General features: G+C 42.8%; 3 protein-coding genes and 1 pseudogene across 6 annotated transcripts in view; 2 read left to right on the forward strand and 2 right to left on the reverse strand.

The window, feature by feature from the left end:
- Positions 1-27,522, forward strand: part of LOC146673524 (uncharacterized) — a 272,508-nt gene that overhangs the window by 167,115 nt on the left and 77,871 nt on the right. The window lies entirely within an intron of this gene.
- Positions 1-27,522, reverse strand: part of LOC146673529 (programmed cell death 1 ligand 1-like) — a 104,140-nt gene that overhangs the window by 62,911 nt on the left and 13,707 nt on the right. The window lies entirely within an intron of this gene.
- On the forward strand, positions 180-27,363 carry LOC146673532 (uncharacterized). Its single transcript, XM_085384447.1, has 9 exons — positions 180-195; positions 453-473; positions 1,165-1,461; positions 1,541-1,786; positions 1,873-2,046; positions 17,157-17,243; positions 18,131-18,217; positions 21,521-21,583; positions 27,008-27,363. The coding sequence occupies exons 1-9, from the start codon at positions 180-182 to the stop codon at positions 27,040-27,042; spliced, it is 1,026 nt and encodes a 341-aa protein (XP_085240573.1). The 3' UTR covers positions 27,043-27,363.
- LOC146673533 (E3 SUMO-protein ligase ZBED1-like) lies at positions 22,875-25,075 on the reverse strand (annotated as a pseudogene). Its single transcript, XR_014907904.1, has 5 exons — positions 24,959-25,075; positions 24,791-24,828; positions 24,083-24,547; positions 23,381-23,976; positions 22,875-23,197 (listed from the first exon to the last, which is right to left on the reverse strand). The product of XR_014907904.1 is annotated as an E3 SUMO-protein ligase ZBED1-like (transcript).

The raw sequence follows: 27,522 nt of genomic DNA on the forward strand, positions 1-27,522 counted from the left end.
GAAAAAGAAACAAACTGACATACAGGAAGTGGGTGGGCTTTCTTTCAGGTCTCTAGGAAATGATGGCAAAGTCACTTCAATGAGTGAATGAGCACAATGAAGGAATCATCTCTGCTGCTTCTGTTTTGTAAGTAAAAAATTTCTTTTTAAATACTATACTTTCACTGTGTGTTGTCTTAATGACTGATGATCAAGGTGAAGACAAAAAATAAATCAGGAAAATCCAAGTTAGAAACAACTTGAGGACAAACTGCAGATCTGAAAACTGAACATCTTTTTTTTACATGCAAATTTTCAAATTCATTTATTATTATCAAAATAGAAATGTCAAAGTTTATCTTGTTTACGTTACCAAACCTGCAGCCTCTGATCCAGCATCCACACTGCTCTGCCTTCTGCAGCCCTTCACCGCTTCAGTACTTCAGCTCAGGCCTGAACCCTATTCCATTTAGCTGCTCTGCTCTGGCTTGTCTGTTTATTCGGTCTGATTAAATCCCCACTCTTTGGACTCTGTGTTCAGTTCAGCTATGGTTCCCCTACTGCAAACCAGCACTGACTCACCAACTCCAAAGGCCAAAGCACCCCAAAACTCAACAGCAGTTTCATACTTGCAGAAAAGCTCAACACCTTCTTGCTCAGTTTGAGACCACCCCTCCTCCACTCTCCCTTCCCCAGCACTTTTTGTTTTGAGCGGATTCTTTCTCAGGACATCAGAGACTGTCTAACCCTATCCCTTGACCCCCACCAGTTTTCCTACAGAGCAAATCGGTCCATAGAGGATGCCATCACCCTTCACAGACCACTAAGCTATCCCGAGAACAGGAAAATCTTTGTGAGGATGCTCTTTGTGAACTGCAGCTCAGTTTTCAACATCATAATCCCAGATAATAATCATAATCCACCAAGCTGAACCACTTTGACCTGCTCCTGGATTAAATATTTCCTCAGTAACACACACACACAAACACTTTCAATTTCTCCTGCTTTTGATTCTTATTCCTGCTGTTTTACTATTTATATTTTATTCTGGCACAGTTAGTGTGGAACATACATAATGTTGTTGTACATGTGAAATGAAAATAAATGGCTTTTCTATTCCATTCTTGGATATGTATTTTTTGTTCTCATTATAAAATAACTGACTGTAAGTGCAATTTCTTTTAGTTGTGATCTCTCTTCTGTCCTGCAAAGAAAACCAAGCTCGTCTGACTGTGAGTCCCAGCAGCTCTCAGTTCTTTCAATATGACTCTGTGTCTCTGAGCTGTGAGGAGGACGACAGCTCTGCTGGATGGACTCTGAGGAGAAACACAAGCAAACAACAGAGGACTCAGTGTGGAGATGGGTGGGGAGAAGGAGCTGGTTCCTCATGCACTATCACCCTTTTCCCATTGGACAGTGGAGTTTACTGGTGTGAGTCCAGAGAGGATCCCATCAGTAACATGGTTAACCTGACAGTCACTGGTAAGCTGAGTGTGTGGAGTTAGTGTTGATGAAGCTGTGTGTAAATGGATGAAATGCTGTAGTTTGTCTCTGTGTTGAGGTGGATCAGTGATCCTGCAGAGTCCTGTCCTCCCTGTGATGGAGAGAGATGACGTCACTCTGCTCTGTAAAACAAAGACCACTCCCTCCAACCTCCCAGCTGCTTTCTATAAAGATGGCTCCCTCATCAGGGAGGAGCCTACAGGTCACATGACCATCCAGCATGTTTCCAGGTCTGATGAAGGCCTCTACAAGTGTAACATCAGCGGTCATGGAGAGTCTCCATCCAGCTGGATCACTGTCACAGGTGACACACTCACCTGTCTGTGTTTCTGCAGGTTTCAACATTCACAATGTGACGACAACTTAATGACTGTGTTTGCTTTGTTTTAGAGAAACACACCACCACACCTCCACCTACATCCACACCTCCACCTACATCTGCACCTTCATCACACTCTCCCACTATTCTCTCTGTGTTGTCATCTGTTGGATCAGTCTGTATTGTGATTCTACTGGTGTTACTGGTTCTGTTGGTGAGACAACATGTTGGGAGGAAACCTAAAGGTGAGACTCAGACTTCTGGATTTCTGCCTTTTGAAAATTTTGTACATTTTTTTTATCGTTATAATTTCAAAACATGCTGAACTGGGTTTTTTTGGGGGTTTTTTCGGCACATTTGAGTGAAAAAGTGGAGATGACAATCACATACAGTCATCTTAAAATATCACAACAACAGCCAGTCAAATAGAGCAAGGGTAGTGTTTTATCTTTGTGTCTAGACATAGAGAGTATAATTATATGTAAGTTTAAAACTTTTATTAAAAGGACTGTTTTAAGGCTAGGTCTTCTTTTAGTATCTAAAGTGTTTCACACAAACAACATTTTTTACTAACATTCAGTGGGTTTTTTTTAAGTCAGCACATGTTCTTCAGTTTCACAATTAACATTTAAAAAGCGAATCCCTTAAATATATATATGCACTGTGTACACTTGTATTTCACAGACACAGACAGCTGACAATTTGTGTACACAAACTCACAGATAAAATCCTAGAATTTCACTCACCAAAACTGAACCCAACTTCATACATGTTATGTTTGTACTCGTAATTTCACAGCAGTCATAATATTTGTCAGATAATTCTGTTAAAAATGCCCCCAAAAGGCAGCAAAAATGGTCCAAGGGTCAATTTCAGGGACTCCAGATGAAGCCTAGAAGACAGCCCCCTGTTTTAATATAATTCAAACAGGAGAGCTATATAAATAAATAAATAATTATTATTTCCTGTGAAGTTATCAATTTGGGTTTAACCCACAATTGTATAGATGTTGTCTGAATAGCAGTGGTGTTCACCTTGGGGTGTCGGTCAGAAAACACAGGACGCACCATCCATCCATCCATCCATCTTCATCCGCTTTATCTGAGACCGGGTTGCGGGGGCAGCAGCCTAAGCAAAGAGGCCCAGACCTCCCTCTCCCCAGCCACCTCCTCCAGCTTATCCGGGGGAACACCAAGGCGTTCCCAGGCCAGCCGAGAGATATAATCTCTCCAGCGTGTCCTGGGTCTGCCCCAGGGCCTCCTCCCGGTGGGACATGCCTGGAACACCTCACCCAGGAGGCGCCCAGGGGGCATCCTTGTCAGATGCCCGAACCACCTCAGCTGGCTCCTTTCGATGTGGAGCAGCAGCTGCTCTACTCTGAGCCCCTCCCGGATGGCCGAACTTCTCACCCTATCTCTAAGGGAGAGGCCAGCCACCCTTCGGAGGAAGCTCATTTCTGCCGCTTGTATCCGCGATCTCGTTCTTTCGGTCACTACCCACAGCTCGTGGCCATAGGTGAGGGTAGGGACGTAGATCGACCGGTAAATTGAGAGCTTCGCTTTTACACTCAGCTCCCTCTTCACCACGACGGACCGGTGCAGCGTCCGCATTACTGCAGCTGCAGCCCCAATCCGTCTGTTGATCTTCCTTCTCCCTTCTCCCATCACTTGCGAACAAGACCCCGAGATACTTGAACTCCTCCACTTGGGGCAGGAACTCATCCCCGACCCGGAGTGGGCACTCCACCCTTTTCCGGCTGAGAACCATGGCCTCAGATTTGGAGGTGCTGATCCTCATTCCCGCTGCTTCACACTCGGCTGCGAACCGTTCCAGTGCGAGCTGGAGGCCCTCACCCGATGAAGCCAACAGAACCACATCATCCGCAAAAATCAGAGATGAGATTCTGAGGCCACCAAAGTGAAAGCCCTCCGCCACTTGGCTGCGCCTAGAAATCCTGTCCATAAAAATTATGAACAGAACCGGAGACAAAGGGCAGCCCTGGCGGAGCCCATCACCCACCGGGAACGAGTCCGACTTATTGCCGGCAATGCGAACCAAGCTCTTGCAACGGTTGTATAGGGATCGAATGGCCCGTAGCAATGGGCCAGACACCCCATACTCCCGCAACACCTCCCACAGGACACCCCGAGGGACACGGTCGAATGCCTTCTCCAAGTCCACAAAACACATGTAGACTGGTTGGGCAAACTCCCATGCACCCTCAAGTATCCTCGAGAGGATAAAGAGCTGGTCCAGTGTTCCGCGACCAGGACGAAAACCGCATTGTTCCTCCTGTATCAGAGGTTCGACTAACGGACGAACTCTCCTTTCCAGCACCCTGGCATAGACTTTCCCCGGGAGGCTGAGGAGTGTGATCCTCCTGTAGTTGGAACACACCCTCCGGTCCCCCTTCTTAAAGATGGGGACCACCACCCCGGTCTGCCAGTCCACAGGTACTGCCCCTGATCTCCACGCAACATTGCAGAGGCGTGTCAACCAGGACAGCCCTACAACGTCCAGAGCCTTCAGGAACTCGGGGCGGACCTCATCAACACCAGGGGCTCTGCCACCAAGGAGTTGTTTAACTGCCTCAGTGACCTCGCCCCCGGAAATTGGCGGGTCATTCCCCTCATCCCCAGACTCTGCTTCCTCCTCGGAAGACGTGTCAGTGGGATTAAGGAGGTCCTCGAAGTATTCCTTCCACCGCCTGACAATTTTCTCAGTCGACGTCAGCAGCGCTCCGCCAGCACTATACACAGTGCAGGTAGAGCACCGCTTTCCCCTCCTGAGACGCCTGACGGTTTGCCAGAATCTCTTCGAGGCAGTCCGAAAGTCTTTTTCCATGGCCTCTCCGAACTCCTCCCACACCCGAGTTTTTGCTTCAGCCACTGCCCGAGCCGCATTCCGCTTGGCCTGTCGATACCTGTCGGCTGCCTCCGGAGTCCCACAGGCTAACCAAGCCCGATAGGACTCCTTCTTCAGCCTGGTGGCTCCCTTCACCTCTGGTGTCCACCATTTGGTTCGGGGATTACCACCACGGCAAGCACCAACCACCTTGCGGCCGCAGCTCAATGCAGCAGCTTCGGCAATGGAGACGCTGAACATGGTCCATTCGGACTCAATGTCCCCGGTCTCCCTCGGAATGCTGTTGAAGCTCTGCCAGAGGTGTGCGTTGAAGATCTCGCGGGCTGGGGCCTCTGCTAGACGTTCCCAGCACACCCTCACTACGCGTTTAGGTGCACCAGGTCTGTCCAGCGTCCTCCCCCGCCACCTGATCCAACTCACCACCAGGTGGTGATCAGTTGACAGCTCAGCCCCTCTCTTTACCCGAGTGTCCAGAACATATGGTCGCAGGTCTGGTGATACGATTACAAAATCGATCATCGACCTACGGCCTAGAGCGTCCTGGTGCCACGTGCACTTATGGACACTCTTATGTTCGAACAGGGTGTTCGTTATGGCCAAACTGTGATTAGCACAGAAGTCCAATAACAAAGCACCGCTCGGGTTCAGATCAGGGAGGCCGTTCCTCCCAATCACGCCCCTCCAGGTCTCGCTGTCGTTACCCACGTGAGCATTGAAGTCTCCCAGCAGGACAACAGAGTCTCCAGGTGGAGCACCCTCCAGCACCCCCCCCAGGGACTCTAAGAAGGCTGGGTACTCTGAACTGCCACTCGGCGCATAAGCGCAGATGACAGTCAGGACCCGTTCCCCGACCCTAAGGCGCAGGGAACAAACCCTCTCGTCCACCGGGAAAAACCCCAACATACCGGCAGCAAGCCGAGGGGATATTAGAATACCCACCCCAGCCCACCGCCTCTCACCAGGGGCAACTCCAGACTGAGACAGAGTCCAGCCCCTCTCCAGGAGACTGGTTCCAGAGCCCAAGCCATGCGTAGAGGTGAGCCCGACTATATCTAGCCGGTACCTCTCAACCTCACGCACTAACTCAGGCTCCTTCCCCACCAGAGAGGTGACATTCCATGTCCCTATTGCCAGTCTTGGCAGCCGGGGGTCAGTCCGCCAGGGCCTCCGCTCCTGGCCGCCACCCGGCACACAATGCACCCGACCCCTATGGCGCCTCCTGCGGGTGGTGGGCCTGCGGGAGGATGGGCCCATGTCTCCTCTTCGGGCTGTGCCCGGCCGCCAGACGCTATCCCTCGGGCACCCTCCCCGGGCCTGGCTCCAGGGCGGGGCCCCCGGTAACCCTATCCCGGGCAGGGTAAACTGTTCCCTCGATATCCTTTTCATAAGGGTCTTCTGAATCGCTCTTTGTCTGGTCCCTCACCCAGGACCAATTTGCCATGGGAGACCCTACCAGGGGGCAAAAGCCCCCAGACAACATAGCCCCTGGGATCCCTGGGACACACAAACCCCTCCACCACGATAAGGTAGCGATTCAAGGAGGAGCACAGGACGCACAAATAATGTTATTCTATCTTTACTGTGATTCTTTAGCACAGCACAGTACAGCAGCACAGTAATGTAACATATAAGCCTGTATCTGTAAGCTTGTGGTTGCACAAAAGTTGTTATGAAGAGTGTAATTAGCTATACACACCGAAACTGTTTTTTGCAACAGGCTATATGAGTCTTTGGGAACTATCTTGCTTTTGCATCTATGGCCACAAGAGTCATTTTTGACACTATAATGTTTTGGTTTTTTTTTTTTTTCTGGGTGCTGTGTTAGGAGTACTTCCTTCCTAACTGGCTGGTTAACAGCCTTTTCTATTAACCCTTTCCCTTCTTTGGAGGACCCTGTAGTGACAAAAACTGCCTTTAAAAGCTCTTTAAGGCTAGCTGGGATGTAACAAGTATAGTGGCTAAACTATCTTACTACACCTTGAACTTATGCTTACAAACTAACTTGTAAAAGGAGTGCAGCCTTGTTTTAGACCAGTTGCTGCTTGTACTAAGAGATTTCATTGGGCAATATAATGTCAGTAATGAAAATTAATCAATGGGCTGCTTTTAGTCCTTGTATGGCCAGTGCACAGTAGCCCTTCAATTGATCCATCGGCCCAAAGTGCATCACCATACCAGACATTTGCCAAATTTACCAATTCAACACTGAGCTCCACATGTTGGCTAATCTTAAACTCTTATACTTTGCACCTACATTAACATACAGCATAAATAAATTACTATATTTATATAGTATATTATATTCAATTTGTTTCAATGACAACTTTTTGAAAACCTTAAAAGTTAAAAAAATCCATGAATCTTCAGACTTTAGTTGTTGTGTGTTTGTAGTTGATAGTTGACCCTGAAGGTTGCTCTTTGGATGCTTGTTTTTCAGCCTGTGGTTAATTAACAGAAGTTAACAGCTCTGTGGTTGTCCAGTTTGCTGTTTGTCATAAAAACACTTCAGCTGCACATGGTTACCTCAGGGCTGTTAAGAAAACGAAAAAAAGGAAAAAAATGGAAATGTAAACAAATATTCGGTATGTGAGAGCAAACAGCAAAAGCATAGAGGACTGTCTTCAAAATGGATTTTCTTTTAGCCCTCAAAAAAAGTTTACAAAGACAGGATTCAAAAACACAATTAGCAGGCCCATAAAATAGATCAGCTAAATATAACTCTAACCCAAAAAAAAAAACTTCCAAAAACTTAACCAAAAAAATAATAGTGGTGGGCGGATCGATCCAAATATCGATTGTATCGGTATCGGATCAATACTAGCCTGCTGAGATCGATTCTTTACTTTAACTTCTGCTCTTGTTTGCAATACTGTGCTCTCAGCAAAGAGGTAACAGCCAGGTCGCTGGACTCGCCGCTCCTGTGTCAGCGCAGAGCAGGCACACTCTCCCTCACCCCCTCTTGTGTTTAGATGTTGCCCTGTCACATGACGTGACTTAAACACTTTGGGGGTTGTTGTTTATCATTTATATTTTCACCAGTTTTTGTTGTTGAGAATTTTAATTGTAATTTTTAGAGTTTCTCAATAGTAGGCCTACTTCTTTTAATTTGTTTGCAGGTTTGCGTCCACTTTTTATTCACGATTTTTATTAAAAAAATAGAACTAAACCACCACAGCAGACCCAATGGCATTTTCGTGCTTCGCAGCATCATTTATTCTTACAATAACCACACAATTTCTGTAATAGTACATTCAGAGGCTACTCTGTTGGCTGTACACATAACCACTAACAACACAGAGCAGAGCACAGGTTTTAAGCCGACGAGGCGTGATTGTAGATGTCATGCAGATGAGTCCATCTTACCTGCACGACATCACAGAACACGTCTAACCTGCCACATATACCCCCTTCCCCCTACTGAGGCCAGGGAGTGAAATTAGCCTTTATGATTCACATTCTCAGTTATCCTCTTCTTCTTTGGAAAGAACAGAGGTTACTACTTCTCTTATTTCCATCTTACCCTATCCCTAGCATCCTACCCTGACACACCAAACTTCTGAATATTTTCCTTCACTACATCCATGAATCTTATGTGTTTATCCTCTTTTTCTCCTGCTTGGCTCCATCTTCAACATCTTTTGTCAAACATATCCACCATTCCTCCTCTACACATGTTCAAACAATCTCAGACCTCTCTCATTTATTTTTGGCTGCAAACCACCCAATATCAGAAAACAGCCCTGATGGAATTTTTTGGTTTTTTTGTAGTTCATAGAGTTATTGTTTTAAAAATAACATAATATTCACCTTTGGTTCTAGATTCTAGTTGCAGTTTTGTGCGTATGTTGCTGCATAGTGGGAAGTCTTCATGAGCCAGTTGCAAAAAGGAGCTGCACAATTCTAGCATTCATTCTAAACATATCAAATTCCACTTACTGTCAATATTATGTGAATATAAGACTGGTGAGTGTTCAAACCAGAAATCAGTCTTTAACTTTAACACACTAAGATTACCTCACATTAACACCTACAGCCCAATAAGAATTGTCATTTAACTAGACATACAAATTGTTAAGTCTAATTGTTGAATGTTGCCATTGTGTTTCTTAAATTTGTACAGTCTTAGTTTAAGCAGTAGGATCAAAGCCATCCCTTTGATCCTGACCACCTTTCCAGCCACTCTGTGCTGGGGGAGGTTTTATTGTAGATACATCCTATCTGAAAGATCTGTTTCTTTTGATGTAAACTTCCTGGGTTTATGACCCTTTGGTCAGCAGGAGGTAACACACACACACACACACACACACACACACACACACACACACACACACACACTCAGTGTATACATTTACATACAGTGCCTTGTCTTTGTAACCAAAGGGGGGTTGCAAGGGGAGGTGCTTTGTAAACTATTGTTTGAAGTTTGTCAATAAAAGGCAGCGAGAGGAGGCCACCATTTTGGGGTTCTTTGTCGTGCTGGACACAGACGAGGCCTCCCTTGTGCAAGTAATGGATCGATCGACTGTCTTGTTTTCTTCATGATGAATAAGTCTCTAGAATTAGCGGGGTTTGTGGAAACACAGACCCAACATTTATTTGGTCCTTCGGAGCCGGAGCCTAACACATTGCATCCACCGAGGAGAGGGAGAGGACGCCACCGCAACGTCTGGGATGATTGACGTAAAGCCCTGGTGTTTTTGGCTTGCCACCAGGCCGGGAAGTTTGCGCCTGACCTCCCCTCGGGATGGATGACGATTGACGGGATCCAGAGACTCTTCCCATGAACGTAAACAAACAGTGAGTACAGAAGGCCTTAGAGAGCGTCTCTATAACCGTGTGAATGAATGTGGGATCCTAGAAACGCGTCACCGTGATTCTGCGTGAAACGTTTGAGTCCCGGGGAGCGCTGGTCACGAGAGCGCACGTGGACCCAAAACAATAGAGAGCGGCTACGGGCTGTGCGTTAAACGTGAGTCCGGGAGCGCGCTAGCCGCGTGAGAGAGACGCAGGCTTCTCCGCCGTTTGGGGCGTAGAGAGTTCTCCGCCATTTGGGGCGTGGAGAGAACCTAGGTTCAGAGTCCGGAATCTCCGCCATTTGGGGCGTTGGAGAGTGTCCGAAGGTTGAATTCTCCGCCATATGGGGCGTTTGAGAGTTTTCAACAGAGAGCGCTAGCTGTGCGTGCAGACGCAAGCGATAGGCCTATGTTGTGTGTGTGTGTGGGCCAGACGTGGTCTGCGTGAGTGTGGCTGATTGTTGTCTTGTAATGGAGAATAAAATGTGTAAGTCTGCCTTAGAAGGAGATGTAAAATTTATGCAGAAAGTTTTACCAGGCAGCACGCAGTATGTAGGTTGTTGGTATAAGAAATGTGGATTTGAAGGGACATTAGTGGAAGTTAAGTGTAAAATGCTGGTAGAAAGAATATCTGTAAGTGTAGCAGGTAAAACAGGTAAAGCGAAGCAGAGGAAGGAATTGCAGTTAGCAGTTGCTAAGTTGTGGCTGGAGCAGGCTCAGAAGAGGAGAGAAGCACAGAATGTTAAAAGAGCAATATTGCAAGAAGTAGTTGTGAAACCTGAGGATGAAACTACAGCTCAATCCACTGCAACTACTCTAGAACAACACCGTAGAAAAGCATTAGAAAAAGCAAGAATGTTAGCAGAAAGTAGAGTCAGAGAAGAGCGTGAGAGAGCAGAGGTAGAAGTGGAGGAGAGATTAGAGGCATATTAGGAGCAGCATTGAGTCCAAGACAGACTAGGCAAGAGAGGAGACAGAAAGGAAAGAAAGTGAACACAAACGTTACAACTACATATCCATCCCTGACACAACACACAAAAAAAAAAAAAAAAAACATATGGTGTTTCTGTAACAGAGTGTGAAGATGAAGAAAGTTTTTCTCCTGATCAATTCCGCGAGTGTGAGAGTGTCTGACGTCATGGTGTGTGTGAAAGGTATCCAGCTGGGGCAGACGTGATTCTGCAGGTCACCTGCCCAGTGGACAAAAAGAAATAAAATAGTTGTGTGGATGAATGATGGCACGAAGAGTGTTTGGTGTTTCTCAGTCTGAAACAGCTGTAATGCTATTTTCTGTTTTGGAGAAAAGTACAGTTAAAGAAAAAAAACAGAGAGAGATGTGTGTTGTTTTAAGCAGTGATGAGAATAATGAAAGTGTGATGAGAGACTAACACAAAAACATACTGAAAATGCATTAACTATACTAACCCCACATGCATATACACATACAATGATACTCATGAGACCAGACAGCATCTTAAGCATGAGATTCTGTTTGTCATCTTGTCCAAGTCACTAGTAAGATGAAAGTGATACATAGACTAGTGGACTGAATATTATAGGAGGACAGATGGTTGCATCATAGAGGAGGAAACAGAATGCTGATGAGAGGTCTTAAATGAGTGAGTTGAGTGAGCTGATTGTGAGTTTCTGGTGTGTGAAGAAGTTTTACCATGGCACACATTTAGTTACATGAGAACTAAAACTTATTATGTGCTAAGACAACAGGGTTATGCTGTATGTTGTGTGTATGGCTGATTGGATGAATGTTTGAGATTAAACTGGCTGTTTGATTTGTCTTTTATTACTAAAGTTGAACCTGCCAATTGGGTTGTTACGATTTATCCCCCTGGCATGAAGAACACGTGTCATGATTTAAACAAGGCCTATCTTTCCTTTATTTTCTTTGATTTCTTTTATTTTCTTTCTTTTATTTTGTTACTTTCATGGTGCACTGAAAGTTTTGTTTGATGATCTCTGTTTGAGCAGATCTGCACGATTAGAATCGAAGCGTCGTCAAGAAAACTGTTGCAAAGTGAGCGTCTCCAAAATTAAAATGGGCTCTTATTTGGGACAATCAGGAAACAAATTCCTGTCCAAAAGGATTCAACGAGGAAATCCAGTCTAAATTATTTTTCTTTTTGAAATGACGTTGTTTTGCTGAGCGTGGAAACGAATGCGACGATAATTTCCACAATTAGCAAAAGAAGGAATCACTGAGTGAATGAGTAAGAATTTTAAAATAAATGGGGAACTGACTGACTGACAAAAGCTGACAAGACTGACTTAACACCATTGTGTGAAGTTAACCCCCACCTGACAAAGGTGTGGATGTATCTCTGTGTGTGTCTCTGTTGCAGGAGCAGAAGGAGACCACAGGAGGAAACTTGGGTCACATGACTATGTGAACTCTGAAAATTTAACCTTTTAGTTTATATTTTTCTGTGTCTGTGAATTTACCATGTGTGTGTTATTCATAGGCTTGTGTTGCTCACAGAGATAACTGTGACAAAGTATGCACACACCTGCGCAGCGCTAATATTTGCATTTTCTTTTCTTACAGCATGCCAGTTCTTCATGTGAATTGATGATGCGATTTATACCAGGACAACTGGTTGATGTTCTTTCCCACTACAGGATTTCTGGGTTTATATGTGAATGACATTCTTTCCACGGCTAGGGTTAGCTAACTTTATGGTGTTTTTATGGCACCTCTGGAACCTGTTGACCTGTGTCTGACCTCCGTCTGACCACAGTCAATGGGTATTGCTAATGTTTGTTTCTCTGAGAATGCTGTGGAAGATTCAGCTGAAACGGACAAGTGACATGAGTAAAACAAATAAGAGATTACGGTGTTTATGGAATAGTTTATTATGGGCTCATTTGCTGGCCACTTTTGGACCCATAATAAATATATGAGTGGAGTGACTTTGCTTAAGAGAAGTCACCGATTACATTAATGTTAACTGAGCACATGGGATGATCCATGTTTGAGGCGAATTATGGTAATGATAGTGATTTAATGATTTGAGAAAACCTGCACATGACACTTGTCTCGCCCGTGCTGAATGCGTGTTACTTTTTTGATATAATTGTTTATACGTGTGAAGTTTGATTTTATTCCAGATTTTTTGTATGCAGGCTCCTGGTGGAGCCAGTTTTTAAGACAGGGATCCAGGTTTGGTGAGTTGACGCATGAGAAGTGTCCATGCGTCAAGAGGTGGGGTCCAGAATTAATATTAAACAATGTTTACTATTATTGTTGCAGTGATTTGTGTGATTAGCTGTTTATTTACAAGTATTAAACCTATGCAAGTGGTGCATCCATGTTCAGATGAGGCTTTGATGGCCTATAAGTGAAGTTCACTGATTATAATGTGGAATGACGTTGAGATGTTAAATAATTTGGAACAAATTATGGGAAAAAGTAGAAGTTTAATGAGTTTAGAATAAACCCGCAATGATACTTGTCTCTGTGATGCTGAATACTTTATTACTCTTATGATCTACAGTTGGTTGCAAATGTGAAGTTGTTTAAATTTAAGACTTTGTCTTCTGTGATACAGGAGCTGGGAGTTAAACAAGCTGAACATTTAAGTGCTGATTAATGTTCTTACACAGGGTTACAGCTTGGAGTGAAGCTGCTCCAAGGGACAAACCTTGGAGATTGTTTTAGGGAGACTGTGCAACACTCTTGTACATGTCTCATTGGGGAGTTGACACATGGCGAAAGCCATGTGGCGAGAGGAGTGTCATTTTTTCAATTTGTAGATGTCATGAGGTGCCATGATGAGAAGGAGTGACTGAGAGGATCGCCCACAAAATGGAACCTGAGGGAGCGTGCCAAGCTCCAAAAAGTGACAGCGCAGAGGAGGTCCAGCGATGGACTTGTGGTTCTGTGAACAGCACAAATGCCAGGTGACTGTAAAATAACTAACAGCACTTTTTCCACAAGTGAAGCCAGTAACTTACTATCCTAAAAGATTAGCTCTAGTTGCTCGTGCTTTACCTCCATGCGTGAGACCAGTATGTGCAGCAGCTTAAGCTGTACAATGTTTCAATAGTTTATTTCACCCTTTGACACTGTTAGTTCCACACGAGGTAGATGTTTACTATTGCAGACTAAACTTACATTTCTGTCACCTACAAGACACTTGTCTTTAATGTTACTGTTACTCTCACAACCACACATATTACCATAAAGTGGTGCAGAATTCTGAATCTGCCAAACCCTTTTTGCCAACGGAGGAGGGCACTTCTCATGAGAGTAGAGAGCGCGAGGAGAAGAAGTGTAAGCTGAGGGATGACTTAATAGATGTGCCACTCGTTGAGGGAAAGGTTTGGTTTGTTGATGATTTGAGTTTTACAACAGCAGAGGGACAGACTAGAACACGTTTTACTGTAGCTGACAGTGAGAGAGAGTTATCTATGTAGGACAACTAGCATGTTTCATGTTTGCTTGAGCAGCAGAGATGCTAGCTTTAACGGAAGCGTGTAAAGCTGTAGAGAGACAATATACACTGATAGGCAGTATACATTTGCTACTGTACATTTCTTTGTAGTGCAGTGAGTGAGACGAGGGGTGACAACCTCTACAGGGAAACCTGCAGGACACACCAAACTCTTGCAAATTCTGCTGGAGGCAGCGTTATTAACCAGTGGAATTGCCGTTTGTAAATGTGCAGCACACATGTGAGGGAAAGATCCGGTTGCATTAGGGAAAGTTTTTGCAGATAAGATCGCAAAAGAGGCAGCTTTAGTTAAACATGGTGTTAACCTTTTATCAGTACAGCATCAGCAGACATATAGGGCCACTCACCTACTGCAGGACAATAGTTGTGACTTACAGAGGGAGCAAGCTTGCAGGATGATTTTTTATCTGTGTGATAAACCAGTACTGCCTAATAATTTGTATAAGACTGCTGCTATTTTGAGCCATTGGCTATACCATGTCTCAAACAGGAGGGAGATGAGCAGTCGTTATACTCACTCTAGGATTATTAAATACTTTAAAAAAAAAAACTTTTTTGCAGAGAGAACTAATGGAACAGTAAAGTTAAGATTTAGGAAGACAGGCAGGACATGGTTAGACTGTATAGAATAAGTACACGAGGATTACTCCAACAGAGAATGGTCTGACTCTTTGAGATTACACATGTTAGAGGATTTAGAGTTAGAGTTCCAGTCTTCTGTAGTGATGATAGAAAAGCAGAAGAGAGAGCATATTAGCAGATTAGATGCTTGAAAATGTTTAAAAGTAAAGTAGTCATGAGAACAAATGATCTGCCAGATGATTCTGTTTCTTCGCAGGAGCAGAGCCTGAAGTCTGGAGATTGGATGATGATAAGGCCATGGAGAGGAAGTGCTGGTCCAGTCCATGGTGGGAAGGTCCATATCGGATGCTGCTGACGACGACCACAGCAGTGAAGATTGCTGGAAGGAACACTTGGATATATCAAGCGCACTGCAAGAAGGTGACACACATCCAGGCCAGCTCGGAGTAAGTGGCAGGAAGACCGGGAACAAAGGGGGAGGAAAGCCTCCAGGGCCCCTCGTCTCAATCCGGTGAAGAAACCAACTGAGCCACAGGTACTCATCAGAATGGCTGGGAATGTGCTGTGCATCTTCTTGTGCCTGTGGACCCTGAGTGGGATGACAGGGAGCGCACTGGAACAGAGCAAACCACACCCAGTACCAGCATGGGTTTTCAACAACTACTGGTGGCAGTTTAAGAACACAACCGCTCACATAAAGAATGAGACCAATGGTTATGCTTGTGATGCCACTGGCTACACATTCTTCTGGACTGTGGCCCTATAGCATCACTGAGAGCGAGGCAGTTTGTCTGGTTGCTTTAGCAACACATCCGGGAACACTGCCAACTTTTCAACTGCTCTGAACCTGAATGGAAGGTTGATTCACCAGTAGCTGGGAAGGTGAACTGCTCTGGTAGGACAGACCTGCTCGTCTGACTCAAAGAATATGACTTGTTGCAGGACATTATACAGTTAAACGAACTGGAAACAGGCCAAATGCCTATGTGTATGAAGGACAATGGATTAGCCCAAGTTGGAGATTAACCATGGAACATGGCAACATCACCTATTCTTTTGTCTTCTGCAAGAAGGATGTAAACAGAGAAGCCTTTTGTCTACATTTACATCATGAACACTTGAGGTTTTGAGCCAAGAAGATCAAAACACCTTGATCCAATTTCCTTTACAAAGCTTTTTCTGCGGTGACAACAGGACAGGAGAAGAGTTGTAAATGCAGATAATTCACAAGTTGACTCTAACCCCCACAGGATGCCTACAGTGAGAAGATTTGGGGGGTTGATAGGAGTCATAAAGAAGGGTGTTGACTTGCTGCAGCTTTGAAGTTAGCTGAGAGCCACATGGACAAACAATAAAGTCAACTGATGCGTTTAAATACCTATGTCTGTATACAGTTGGATTGTAGTGACATATGATTTTTGAGAATGATGATTCTTCTTGTTTGACCTTTGACATTCAGTTGTTTACTTGAAGAAATACATAATGAATTGCACGACAGGAGTAGATCCGCCACAAGGCTGGATAGCTTGGTTACCGTCTGGTCCTTGGTGGCATCTTCTTTTGAAAAAATTAATTCCTGTTTTTGGACTGTTGATACTGATTTGCTTATGTATAGGATGTAGTTTACTGTGTATGAATGAAATCTATACTGACACTGTCCAAACAAAGGGTGCATAAGTTGAAATTTAAGAACAATGACAAAAAGGAGGGAAATGTTAAGTCTAATTGTTGAATGTTGCCATTGTGTTTCTTAAATTTGTACAGTCTTAGTTTAAGCAGTAGGATCAAAGCCATCCCTTTGATCCTGACCACCTTTCCAGCCACTCTGTGCTGGGGGAGGTTTTATTGTAGATACATCCTATCTGAAAGATCTGTTTCTTTTGATGTAAACTTCCTGGGTTTATGACCCTTTGGTCAGCAGGAGGTAACACACACACACACACACACACACACACACACACACACACACACACACACACACACACACACACACACACTCAGTGTATACATTTACATACAGTGCCTTGTCTTTGTAACCAAAGGGGGGTTGCAAGGGGAGGTGCTTTGTAAACTATTGTTTGAAGTTTGTCAATAAAAGGCAGCGAGAGGAGGCCACCATTTTGGGGTTCTTTGTCGTGCTGGACACAGACGAGGCCTCCCTTGTGCAAGTAATGGATCGATCGACTGTCTTGTTTTCTTCATGATGAATAAGTCTCTAGAATTAGCGGGGTTTGTGGAAACACAGACCCAACACAAATCTTAGAACATTAATAGTTTTGAATATTTTAAACTTTGCATGCAAAACCACAGCAGCTACTTCTCCCTGTTGTTTCTTCCGAACTCATGTGTGTAGATAAAGAATAGCTTGTTACCACAGTGGTGATGATAGTATCAATATAGTCTGACAAAGTCTGTGTTTTTATTCTGCTGTTAATCATGGAAAACCCCAAAAAGGACAAATTTTTGGTGTTTCTCTCTAACAAATAAGATTACCACAGAGGGTCTGAAACCTGCTGAGTCTTCTCATAGTGATACATGGGGAATAATAAGTCCTTTTTTTAAAACACAAAGCATGTATACTTTCTGTACTTTTATAAGCATCACTAACTTCTGTCATGTTTTCTGTTTTTCTGTTTTATTGTGCAGAGTGTGCTCCAGCTTCAATCTACACATTGGTGGAAAGAGACAGCATGAGTTATGGACAAACAGACATCAGACCAAACAGGCGCAGAGGTACATCTGCACTTTATTCAAAGGAAATCAAGTCTACTTGTTTGGATGTGTAGCTTAGCTTACATAAGAAATGAGGCAGCTCCATGAGGGATGGTAAAAAAAAAATTATACAAAACAAGAGACTCATTGAATGCTCTTTATTAGTTGCGGAGATGACATTAGGCCTTTCCATTAAATCCTCTTTAAAGTAAATGAACCTCATGTGTTGTCTGCCTGTCAAATTGTCCTTCAACAACAGAAATAGTTTTGCAGTTTAAGACCTGTGAAACCACAGCAGCTTGTTGTTTCCACTGAACTGATGTGTGATGTGAAAAGACATGTTACACCACAGTACTGATAGGGACCAAACAGTCTACTCAAAAGTAGGACGAGACATTATTAGTTATTACCAAACAGGCAAGACAATTTTTCTAACGTATGTTAGATAATTATGTAATGGACTCATGGTCACAGTTTTTGTATAAAACATGAGAATAGAACTTTTAAATGACTCTTTCTCCATTAAATAGACACAGTGTCGATAAAGTTCATGGAAACCTGCATGAAAATCATTCAGTAAAATTTAGATTTATAATGCATATTTTCTGTATGACTGAGTGCTGATGATAGTGTGCATATAGCGTGACAAAGTGTGGGTCTACGTGGTACTTTGCAGTAAAATGTGTTCTCTTCTGGTGTCAAAGAGGAATCACCAGAAACAACAGGTGGGTGTTTGTCTGAAACAGATAAAGCAACCACAGGGCTTCTAGGCAGTTTCTAAGAAATCTTTTCATGATGCTACCTGGGAAATAATAACTCTTTTTTTTTTGACACACATCCTGAATACTGACTGTTTTTTATAAGCTTCACTATCAGCACTGATGACCTTTGTGTGGTTTATTGTGCAGATTGTGATCCAGCTACAGTCTACTCATCAGTGAGAGCAGACAATATCAGTTGTGGACAAACAGACATCAGACCAAACAGGCCCAGAGGTACAGCTGCTCTTTAATCAGTGAAAAGGAATCAAGTGTACTTCCCAAAGGTTTGAACTGTTCTCCTAAAGATTAATGTGAGCTAGAAAGCATCAGTAGTCATAAAGTTACTCGTGTTATTTAATTGTGAAGATCTTTACACACAGGACAAGTACAATTTGTGCAAAGAAAATGCTACAAGTCTTTAAGTGAGCTCCATGCTTTAATCAGTAATCACTGGATGGTAAATATTTGTATAGAACAAGAAAATAATTTAATATGGCGCCCCACAAGACACACAGACTCAAAAAAAATGTTAAGATCCTGCAAAGGTTTTTAAGTCCATGAACATCCAGGTCAGTACTGAGACCTTGGAATCGCCAACCTTCCTTTCATATCAAAAATCCTTGAAAGAGTAGTTGTCAAACAGCTAACAGATCATCTGCAGAGGAATGGTTTATTTGAAGAGTTTCAGTCAGGTTTCAGAGCTCATCACAGCACAGAAACAGCTTTAGTGAAGGTTACAAATGATCTTCTTATGGCCTCTGACAGTGGACTCATCTCTGTGCTTGTCCTGCTAGACCTCAGTGCAGCATTCGATACTATTGACCATAATATCCTATTAGAGCGATTAGAACATGCTGTAGGTATTACAGGTACTGCACTGCAGTGGTTTGTATCACATCTATCTAATAGACTCCAATTTGTTCATGTAAATGGAGAGTCCTCTTCACACACTGAGGTTAATTATGGAGTTCCACAGGGTTCAGTGCTAGGACCAATTCTGTTTACATTATACATGCTTCCCTTAGGCCAGGGATTGGCAACCTGCGGCTCTTTAGTCCTTGTACTGCGGCTCCGGGTGGTTTGGGAAAATAAATTAGAAGTATTTAGCTGAAGTGTATTTTATTTGTGTTTAGTGTTTTTTTTTAACTTGTAGTTCTAAATTGGAAGATTATTGTGATATTGAAATATAAAATAAAATAATTTTATTATTTTTTCATCGCTCAAAATAAGCGTTACACTCGTGGAAGCCGGTATACCCGCCGAAACGCCGTGCATTTATCGAGACTTTCAACCCCAGGTAGGTTAATTATGGACCTTCGGATCCACATTATGTCAGCAGCTGTTCTCCACCGTGAACTATGTTAAAAACAAACACCGCTCACGCCTCCCAGATGACAGCTTACAGTCCTGCGTAAAGATAAAAGTGACTTCGTACAGCCCCGATCTGCAGACGCTGTGCGCAGAGGTTCGGGACCATAAGTCTTATTGTAAACATGTCACGACAGACCCGACGATGTTTCCATGAACACGCTTTTCAGCATCTCTTTATTGACCACTTTTCACACACAGTTGCTGTATGCATACAATGGGCTGTAGCTTTTCAGCTCACAGCCCGACAACACAAGAGCATAGAGAGCACAGACTTTAAGGCGGTGACAAGTGATTGCGGGTGCCGCTCAGGTGCGTCCGCCTCCCCTGCAGCGGCGCTGCAAACCACGCCTGGCCACACACATTAACCAGGTAAAATACATATTTAGGCAGAATTTTGCAAATATCTATTTTTTTTTTTTTTTAGCAGCATAGAGCTTTTTTTTTCTAATTATTTTTTAAAAGTCAGGTCAGGACTCCAAAGGCGATAAAAGGGTGGCAAGGTTGAAACTGACTGGAACAACAAAATTCTCCATGATAACAGGATTGTTGTCAGAACTCTTTGTACCTCCTTCTGTGTTGATCGAAGATTGTTGACTTTTGCTTAACCGGGTGAAGGGACACGTTCTCACGGTTGAACACGGAACACACACGCACACATACACACACACACACGCATGTACACTGACACAGACCTACAATCACCCCCCCCCCCCCCCCCCCACCCCCACCAAACGCCTTCGAAGCTTATGTCTTCTATGTTGTGAGGTGTGATGATTCATGTGCTGAGGCGTTTTTTTCTGTTCTCAAACTGATCTCCCTTGTGTCCTTTATTTAACTGAAAATGGTTTAACACACAGGATATGTACAATTTTGTGCAAATGTTGAACAACCTATTCTTAATGTGGTTCACTCACCGCATAATTACACAGCATGAACTTGTAGTATTTAATTTTTCAGATCAGGTTGACTGTACTTGTAGCTTAGAACTTTCACCGGTTGTGAATATGCATACGTACGTATACGTAAAAAGTAAAATAACAGTGTTTTGCCTCAGACACACAACTAGTATCTAAAGTCCTTTAAAGTCAACATCAGGTGAACAGTTTAGTTTGAAACCATTGAAATGGTCTCTGACAATTTTTAAATATGCATTCAGATCTCTGCCTCCATAGAAATACATGCATTACGAGGCCTGGCTCCCCCTGAGCACTATGGCAGCTGCCTCAAGGCTTTGTTATAGAAACAAGAAGTCTGTACATGTGTTTATCTACATCCTCTTTCATTTAGGGGGCTTTTTTTGTTGTTGTTGTTTTTCAACTCTGAGCTCAATTCTATTCAAAGCAAAAAATAAGGAACTGCCAGGTAATATTCAGAGTATGTTTTTTGAAAGAAGTAAGTTATATTTTAAGGGGTTTTTGTAACTTCAAAACAGGGAAGGTATGTACTACAAGAAAAAGCTTTTGTGTTTCTGTTCATGGAGTGAAACTATGGAACAGTCTGAATATGGAATTGAAGCAATGTCCAAACATAAAAGTTATAAAAATATGATCTTCTCAATCTATAAAGAAAGGGAAAATATTGAAATGAAGTGAATGTCTCTATTTAAAATTTTTCATGATGTGATATTATAGTATATATTATATCAGAAATCTTCTCACTATTGTTATTACAGATTATATCACTAATGAAGCTGACTAAATATTAACTGATAACTTATAGCAAAGGGGTGGGATTAAATAAGTGTGTACTTCTTCCCACTCCCGTTCAACATGTAACTGACTCAGACCAGACGCAATGTTGAAATGTATTGACTTTTGCATCTTATTTTTTTTCTCTCTTATTTTCTTTACTAAATGTGCCTGTATATTGTTTACATGTTTGAAATAAATTAACTAACTAACTAATTAACTAACTAACCAGAGAGGCACTATTTCCTCCCAGCAAAGTCTAGTTTAGTTTACCAAAGAAAATGCTTATAAGGTCTTTCAGTGAGCTGTAATCACTGGATGTTGAATATTTGTAAAGAACAAGAAAACAGAACTATTTAAGGCTCTTAAATAGACAGCAAGAGATAAGTCTTTTAACACACATCCTGTATACTGACAGTATATTATAAGTATATTATAAGATTCACTATCTGACCTCCGTATGTGTTTTATTGTGCAGAGTGTGATCCAGCTACAGTCTACTCATCAGTGAGAAGAGACAGCAGACCAAACAGGCGCAGAGGTACAGCTGCTCTTTATCCAAAGAAACGTCTACTTCTTTAGCTTACATAAGAAAATGAGCAAGCTCCATAAGGCATGATAAAAAAATTATACAAAAAGAGAACACATGACGTTTCAAAGGCTCTTCATAAGTTTCACAGATGACATCAGGCCTTTAAGACATGTAAAACCATAGCAGCTATTTTCTTTACTTGTTTCCACTGAAATAATGTGTGATGCTAAAAAGACATTTTAAGACAACAGTGCTGAAGTGCTGAGTACCAAAAAAGCCCAGAGGTACAGTTGCTGTTAGGATGCCTGGGTCGTTGACCCAGGGTTTTTGAGTTTATTATATTATTTATCATTTCTAGTCTTTGGTTTCTTTGAGTTCTGTCTTATGGTTTATGTCTCTGTCTTCTCTAGTTGCTCTGTCTCCCCTGTCAGCTGTATCCCCTTGTCTAGTTCGCGTCTCTGTGTATCCTTAGTTCCTATATCCCCGTGTCCAGTCAGTGTCTGTGTCTGCCCTGGTCCCACGTCTCTGTTCCCTCTGTTGCAGTGCATGCGTGTGAGTCTGTGTCTTTAGTTCAGTCTGTGTCATGTTTCCTGTTTTATTTTGAAGGTCCTTGTCTGATGTTAATGTATCTGGTTTCGCTTCCCCTTGTCTCGTTAGCCCTGATTTGCCCCCAGCTGTGTTTCCCTCCTGTTACCCATTCCCTGATTGCTGCCTCTGTGTATTTAAGCCCTGTGTTTCTCTGTGTCTGTGTCGTGATCTACCCTTATCTAGCTCTGTGTTTTGTCTGCCCGTGTAAGTTATTTGGATTCTTACTTTTGTTCTGTTTGAGTTCAGCATTAAAGCTGTTTCAGTTTACGTTTGTCTCTGGAGTCTGCACCTTGGGTCCTTTTCCTGCCTGCACACAGCCGTCACATAACAGTTGCTTATATAGCAAACAGTAGTGATGGGCAGATGAAGCTTCATGAAGCACTGAAGCTTTTCATCCAATTGGTTCACCCCAACGCAAAGCTTCTTGAAGCTTCATTTGCTCTAGCAGGACACCTACTGGACGTAAAAATATTAGTTGGCATGAATTTGAAGAGTGTGGCCTTTTGCACACAGCCTGTAAATGTCAACAACAAAAGGAGTGTGTGTGTAAAACATCTATATTGTAGTGATGGTAGTATACTGTGTATATTTATGCTGGCAGTATGGAAAATGATTATTTGGAAATGATCATATACTGTGAGGTGAGGTGTGGACAGTGGTTGTGCTTTTGTAACATTGAGGCAAGGACAGTGATTAGTGTTTAGGGGACACATCATTGGTTTTTATTTAAAAACAACAGTTTCTCCACTGTGGCAGGTCGTAGGCGATTTCTTTTTTTGGACAATATTTCCCCTGCCTTTGAAAACACTCGCTCACAGGGCACAGATGAGGCAGGGGTACACAGGTATGTCAGTGCTAACTTATATAAGTGAGGGTAGACATATTTCTGTCTCTCCCAGTATTTAAGGGGGTCCTCCAGCCTTCCAATATTTGGCTCCATCATGTACCGTTGGACCTCAATATTTGCGTCTGCTGTCACATTTTGTGTCTGTGTCTGCCTGACACTCTCATCCAGGCGACGCCACAGGTTGTTACCTAAACAAAAAGGAGAGTCTTATGAGATACTACCAATTCAATGTTATGTCTATAGTGCCAAATAACAACAACAGTCGCCTCAAGGCGCTTTATATTGTACAGTAGATCGTACAATAATAGATACAGTGGAAAACCCAACATTCAGTTTATATAAATGCAACTAAAATGCAATAACAATGGTACCGTGGGAAACAGCCTCAACAGATTGTGACGTTGATGGCTGTGGTGGTGGTGCGGAGGAAGAGGTGGTGGAGGCCCTCATTACGGAAGCACATTCTGCTTTCAGTCTTTTTTCTGCTCCGCTAGCTCTTGCAGGGCTGAGAAACCCGAGTTTCCTGAACCTTGGGTCCAGCAGTGTCACAAGGAACATAATGCTCATGGTTTGTATTTTATCTAGCTTCTCTCTCAATAGCATCCTCAGCTTCTGAGCCAGAGAAGACCCAATGGATGGTGATTTTTCCATTTGTTCATTGAGGCAATGATCCAGCATAGTGAGCAAAGGTATGACCTTTGACCCAGACACCCTTTTTTCCTGAGAGAGCTCAGTTGTTATCGTTAAATGGTGCTAGGACAACCAGACACTCTGAAATTATACCAAATTCCTCAGATGAAACAGGTGGGATGTCTGTTGTGAGACTTGCCAAAGCAGCACCCACTGGCTCCCTTTGCTCGAACAGTCTTTGCAGCATATTATAAGTGCTGTTCCAGCGGGTTTCCACCTCCTGTATTAGTTTGAGTTGAGGCTTCCTTAGTTGTTCCTGCACCACTGAAAGCCTCTCCTTACAAAATACAATTTAAAAAAGCATACATTAGATTGTCAAGGGAGCAGAACTATACACTTAAGTAGCATTAAAGAAACTGTAATTAGGCCACTTAAGAACTTACCTTTGCAGAGGTACTGCTCCTGAAATATCCCACGATCTTCCTGGACTTGGCTCGGATGTCAGAGAGCTCAGGGGTCTGGTCAAGGGCCTTCTTCACCACTAAGTTCAGGGTGTGAGCTATGGCATGTTTGAGTTGTAGCTCCCTTGCACAAGCCCCCATATTGGCAGCCCCATCTGTTACTAGGAATGTGACTTTGTCAGTAATTGCCCATTCTGCCATGAGTGAGCCTTTCACTTGTGCAATGTTTTCTGCAGTGTGTGCATTAGGAAAATATTGCACTCCTAAAACAACAGTGTTTAATGTGCTGGACTCATCAACAAAATGGCAGGTGACTGCAAGATAGGCCTCTGTGTTGATGGAGGTCCACATATCTGATGTCAGACTCACAGCTGCTGCCTTCTCAACGCTGGCCTTAGCTTTCTCCTTCATCTCCTGGTACCTGGCCTCCACCATGACTTTCAGGGCCTAAAGGAAAGTAAAAACATTTTGTTCTAACGTACGACGTGGCTGTGAAGCAGTGTGTAGTGTAGCTACACACTGAGGCTTTGAGCCTCAGTCCTGCCGGTTCACATTTAACTCTGTAAAAACTAAATTTTCACTGCTTTTATGACCTTTAGTGGGGAGAACATAGCTAGGATTTAATGATTTAACAAATCTTTTGAATCCTTTGTCCTCCACAATGCTAAATGGCTGGGAGTCCTCAATCACCATGCTAACCAGGTCTTCATCTATTTGAGATTGTTCTCCTGAGGAAAGACAATAAAAACAAAGCACAAATATAAATATCACACACGTCACTTATTGCATTGTATAATATTGTTATATCATTTAGTAACATTACTGCATGCTATATTATCATTGCATTTGATGGCTCACCTGGTCTTGCTCCACAATCGGTGTTCCCCTTATTCTCATGCAAAGCTCTGTAGTGCCTAAGCATGGATGAGGTGTTGTTGTTATATCCCAGCTCCCTGGCACATAGCGAACACTTCACCTTGTACAAAAGTACAGACAGCTTAACATAAATTGTATTGCACCATCAGTATCATGGAAATACATCTTCTGTAGAAATTTACATACCTTGTTGAGAGATATAAGCTCAAAATGTTCCCACACAGGGGAGGACATCCTCCTCTTCGTAGCTGGCTCCATTCTCTCCTGACTTTCTCTCCTCACTCTCATAAACCTCCAAACTGTCTCCAAACTCTCACTAACAACTCTCCATCAAACACCCACATTTTGAATGAAGTCTGAGGGGTTTATATCGCTGTCATAGCTCGCGGCAAAGTTTGAACCGCTTCCTGAACCAGTCACGTGGTACAGCCGGGCAGCGAGGCTTCGGACGTCATCATTTTCAGCTCCTCCCATAAATGAAGCAAGCCTCGATACGCGCTTCGCGGAAACGCCCCCTCCATCCACACACGCTTCGAAGCCTCGATACAGAACGTCACATCACTAGCAAACAGCATAAATAAATAAGATGTAAGCACCAGTATAAATGAGGACAGGGCTATGGTACTATCACAGTTAACATGCACAGCAACCAGTGTGGTGATGATGAACTAGGATTAATTGATTTTTAATTCTAATACATGATGGAATTTGTCTCTCATTTAATTCTCATTTTCCATCTTCACTGTGTTAACATGTTTATATTAGCCTCAACATAGCGCCGTGGCTAGCTACCAGACTGCATTATAGGTACAGTAGCTAGACTGACTTCACTAAACCTCGGAATTAAGTAAATTTTGTAATTTATTAGTTCTTGTTTTAGGTGTTTTTTCTTTTTTTTTCTTTTTTTTTTGTTGTTGTGTTGTTGTTGTTTTTTTCGTTTTGTTTTTTTTTTGTTAAATACTTCAGACAGGGCATTGCATATAAGCCAAACCTCACAAATCATCATTGTCTGGATGTTAAACTTTATCGTAACACGTGGGTGAACAACCACGCTGATCGCTTTACTGATGCTGAAAGAATTCGGATTAATGGGAAACTCTAAAGCAGCGGTGGGGGAACTCCAGGCCTCGAGGGTCGGTGTCCTGTAGGTTTTAGATCTCACCCTGGGTCAGCACACCTGAATCAAACGATTAGTTCATTACCAGCTTCTGGAGAACTACAAGACATGTTGAGGAGGTAATTTAGTCATTTAAATCAGCTGTGTTGGATCAAGGACACATCTAAAACCTGCAGGGACACCCTTGAGGCCTGGCGTTCCCTCACCCCTGCTATAAAGTGTTTGTTTTTTGTTTTTTCTGTTTTGGGAACTGAAGGAAAATCTGTACTTTATGGTCACCAAAAAGGTGACTAAATCTCTTGCTGTGGGTAAGTTAATTTTCTGAATGATTAAGTTGAAGATAAATTGTCAATGGTCTCATTGTTATTAACAGCACATAACAATATAAGAAATGAAGCTGAGGCCAGGCTCTCAGGGTTTATGCTCATATTTAATGGGTTGTTAGACCAATGTTAGCATTCAGTGTGAGTACAGGAAGTGGTGTGAACTTTGTGAAACGGTTTGAAGTGAAGGCATGTGAAAGTATAAAACCACAGGCTGCCAAAAAGGAGGCGAGAGTTCACTGTCTACTCATTCTTCACTCTTTGGTCAGTTGCAGTTTTTTTGCTACTTCATTTAAAGATTTGTATTCAAGCTGGTCAGAATAAACCATTTTCAGATTTTTGCTTTCATTTCTGTAAGTTTGAACTGAACGCAAACACTGAACACTCTGTAAAGTGTCCTGTTCTGTACATTAGCAGCAGCATCTACTGCAACACAAACCAAACTCTCTTTCACACTAAAGCCTTATTTGTGACAGTTTGGCTGTATGACTTCTTTGTTATTTGTTTCCTCGCTAAAGATCTGCCCCTGAATAACCTTTACATTATTTGAACTGTGACTGGTCTCTTATTGTTTGAACTTTGTGTTTTCAGAGTTTCCATCTGACCAAAATGGCATCTACTCATGAAGTAATGCACCAGTCCAACCACTGGAATCCTGTTGCTGGTTCTACACAAGCGCTCAGACTAGTAGACCTTCATTATAAAACAGATTTGCATATATTATGTTTGATCTTTTCATTAAACATACTCATATAACACATATTATAACTAAGATGTCAATGTAATGTAATGCGGTGTATGGAGGACACTCAGTAACTCACAGGACGGTGCTGTCCTCCCCACAGCAGTGATCTCTGCAGGAAACTTTGGTCTCACTTGTTCTTCTTGTGCGGCTCTGTGGGTTTCACAAATATCACTGAAGGAAAATGTGAGTTGTTGTGGCTGATTAACATGCAGCTCTCATCGGAGCAGATCTAAATAAAACCATAACTGCAGATTAAAAGCAGCATGAGCATCATTGGAAACTTTTAAAACTTACAGAGTTTTAAAAGAGAAGGAGACAAATCTCAGTTCATATGGTCCAGCCGAGCTTCAACTGAATGAGT

This window comes from Rhamphochromis longiceps, linkage group LG3 (assembly GCF_057381845.1).
Source record: "Rhamphochromis longiceps isolate RC_006_pf linkage group LG3, R_longiceps_female_GT1.1, whole genome shotgun sequence".
Taxonomy (NCBI): domain Eukaryota; kingdom Metazoa; phylum Chordata; class Actinopteri; order Cichliformes; family Cichlidae; genus Rhamphochromis; species Rhamphochromis longiceps.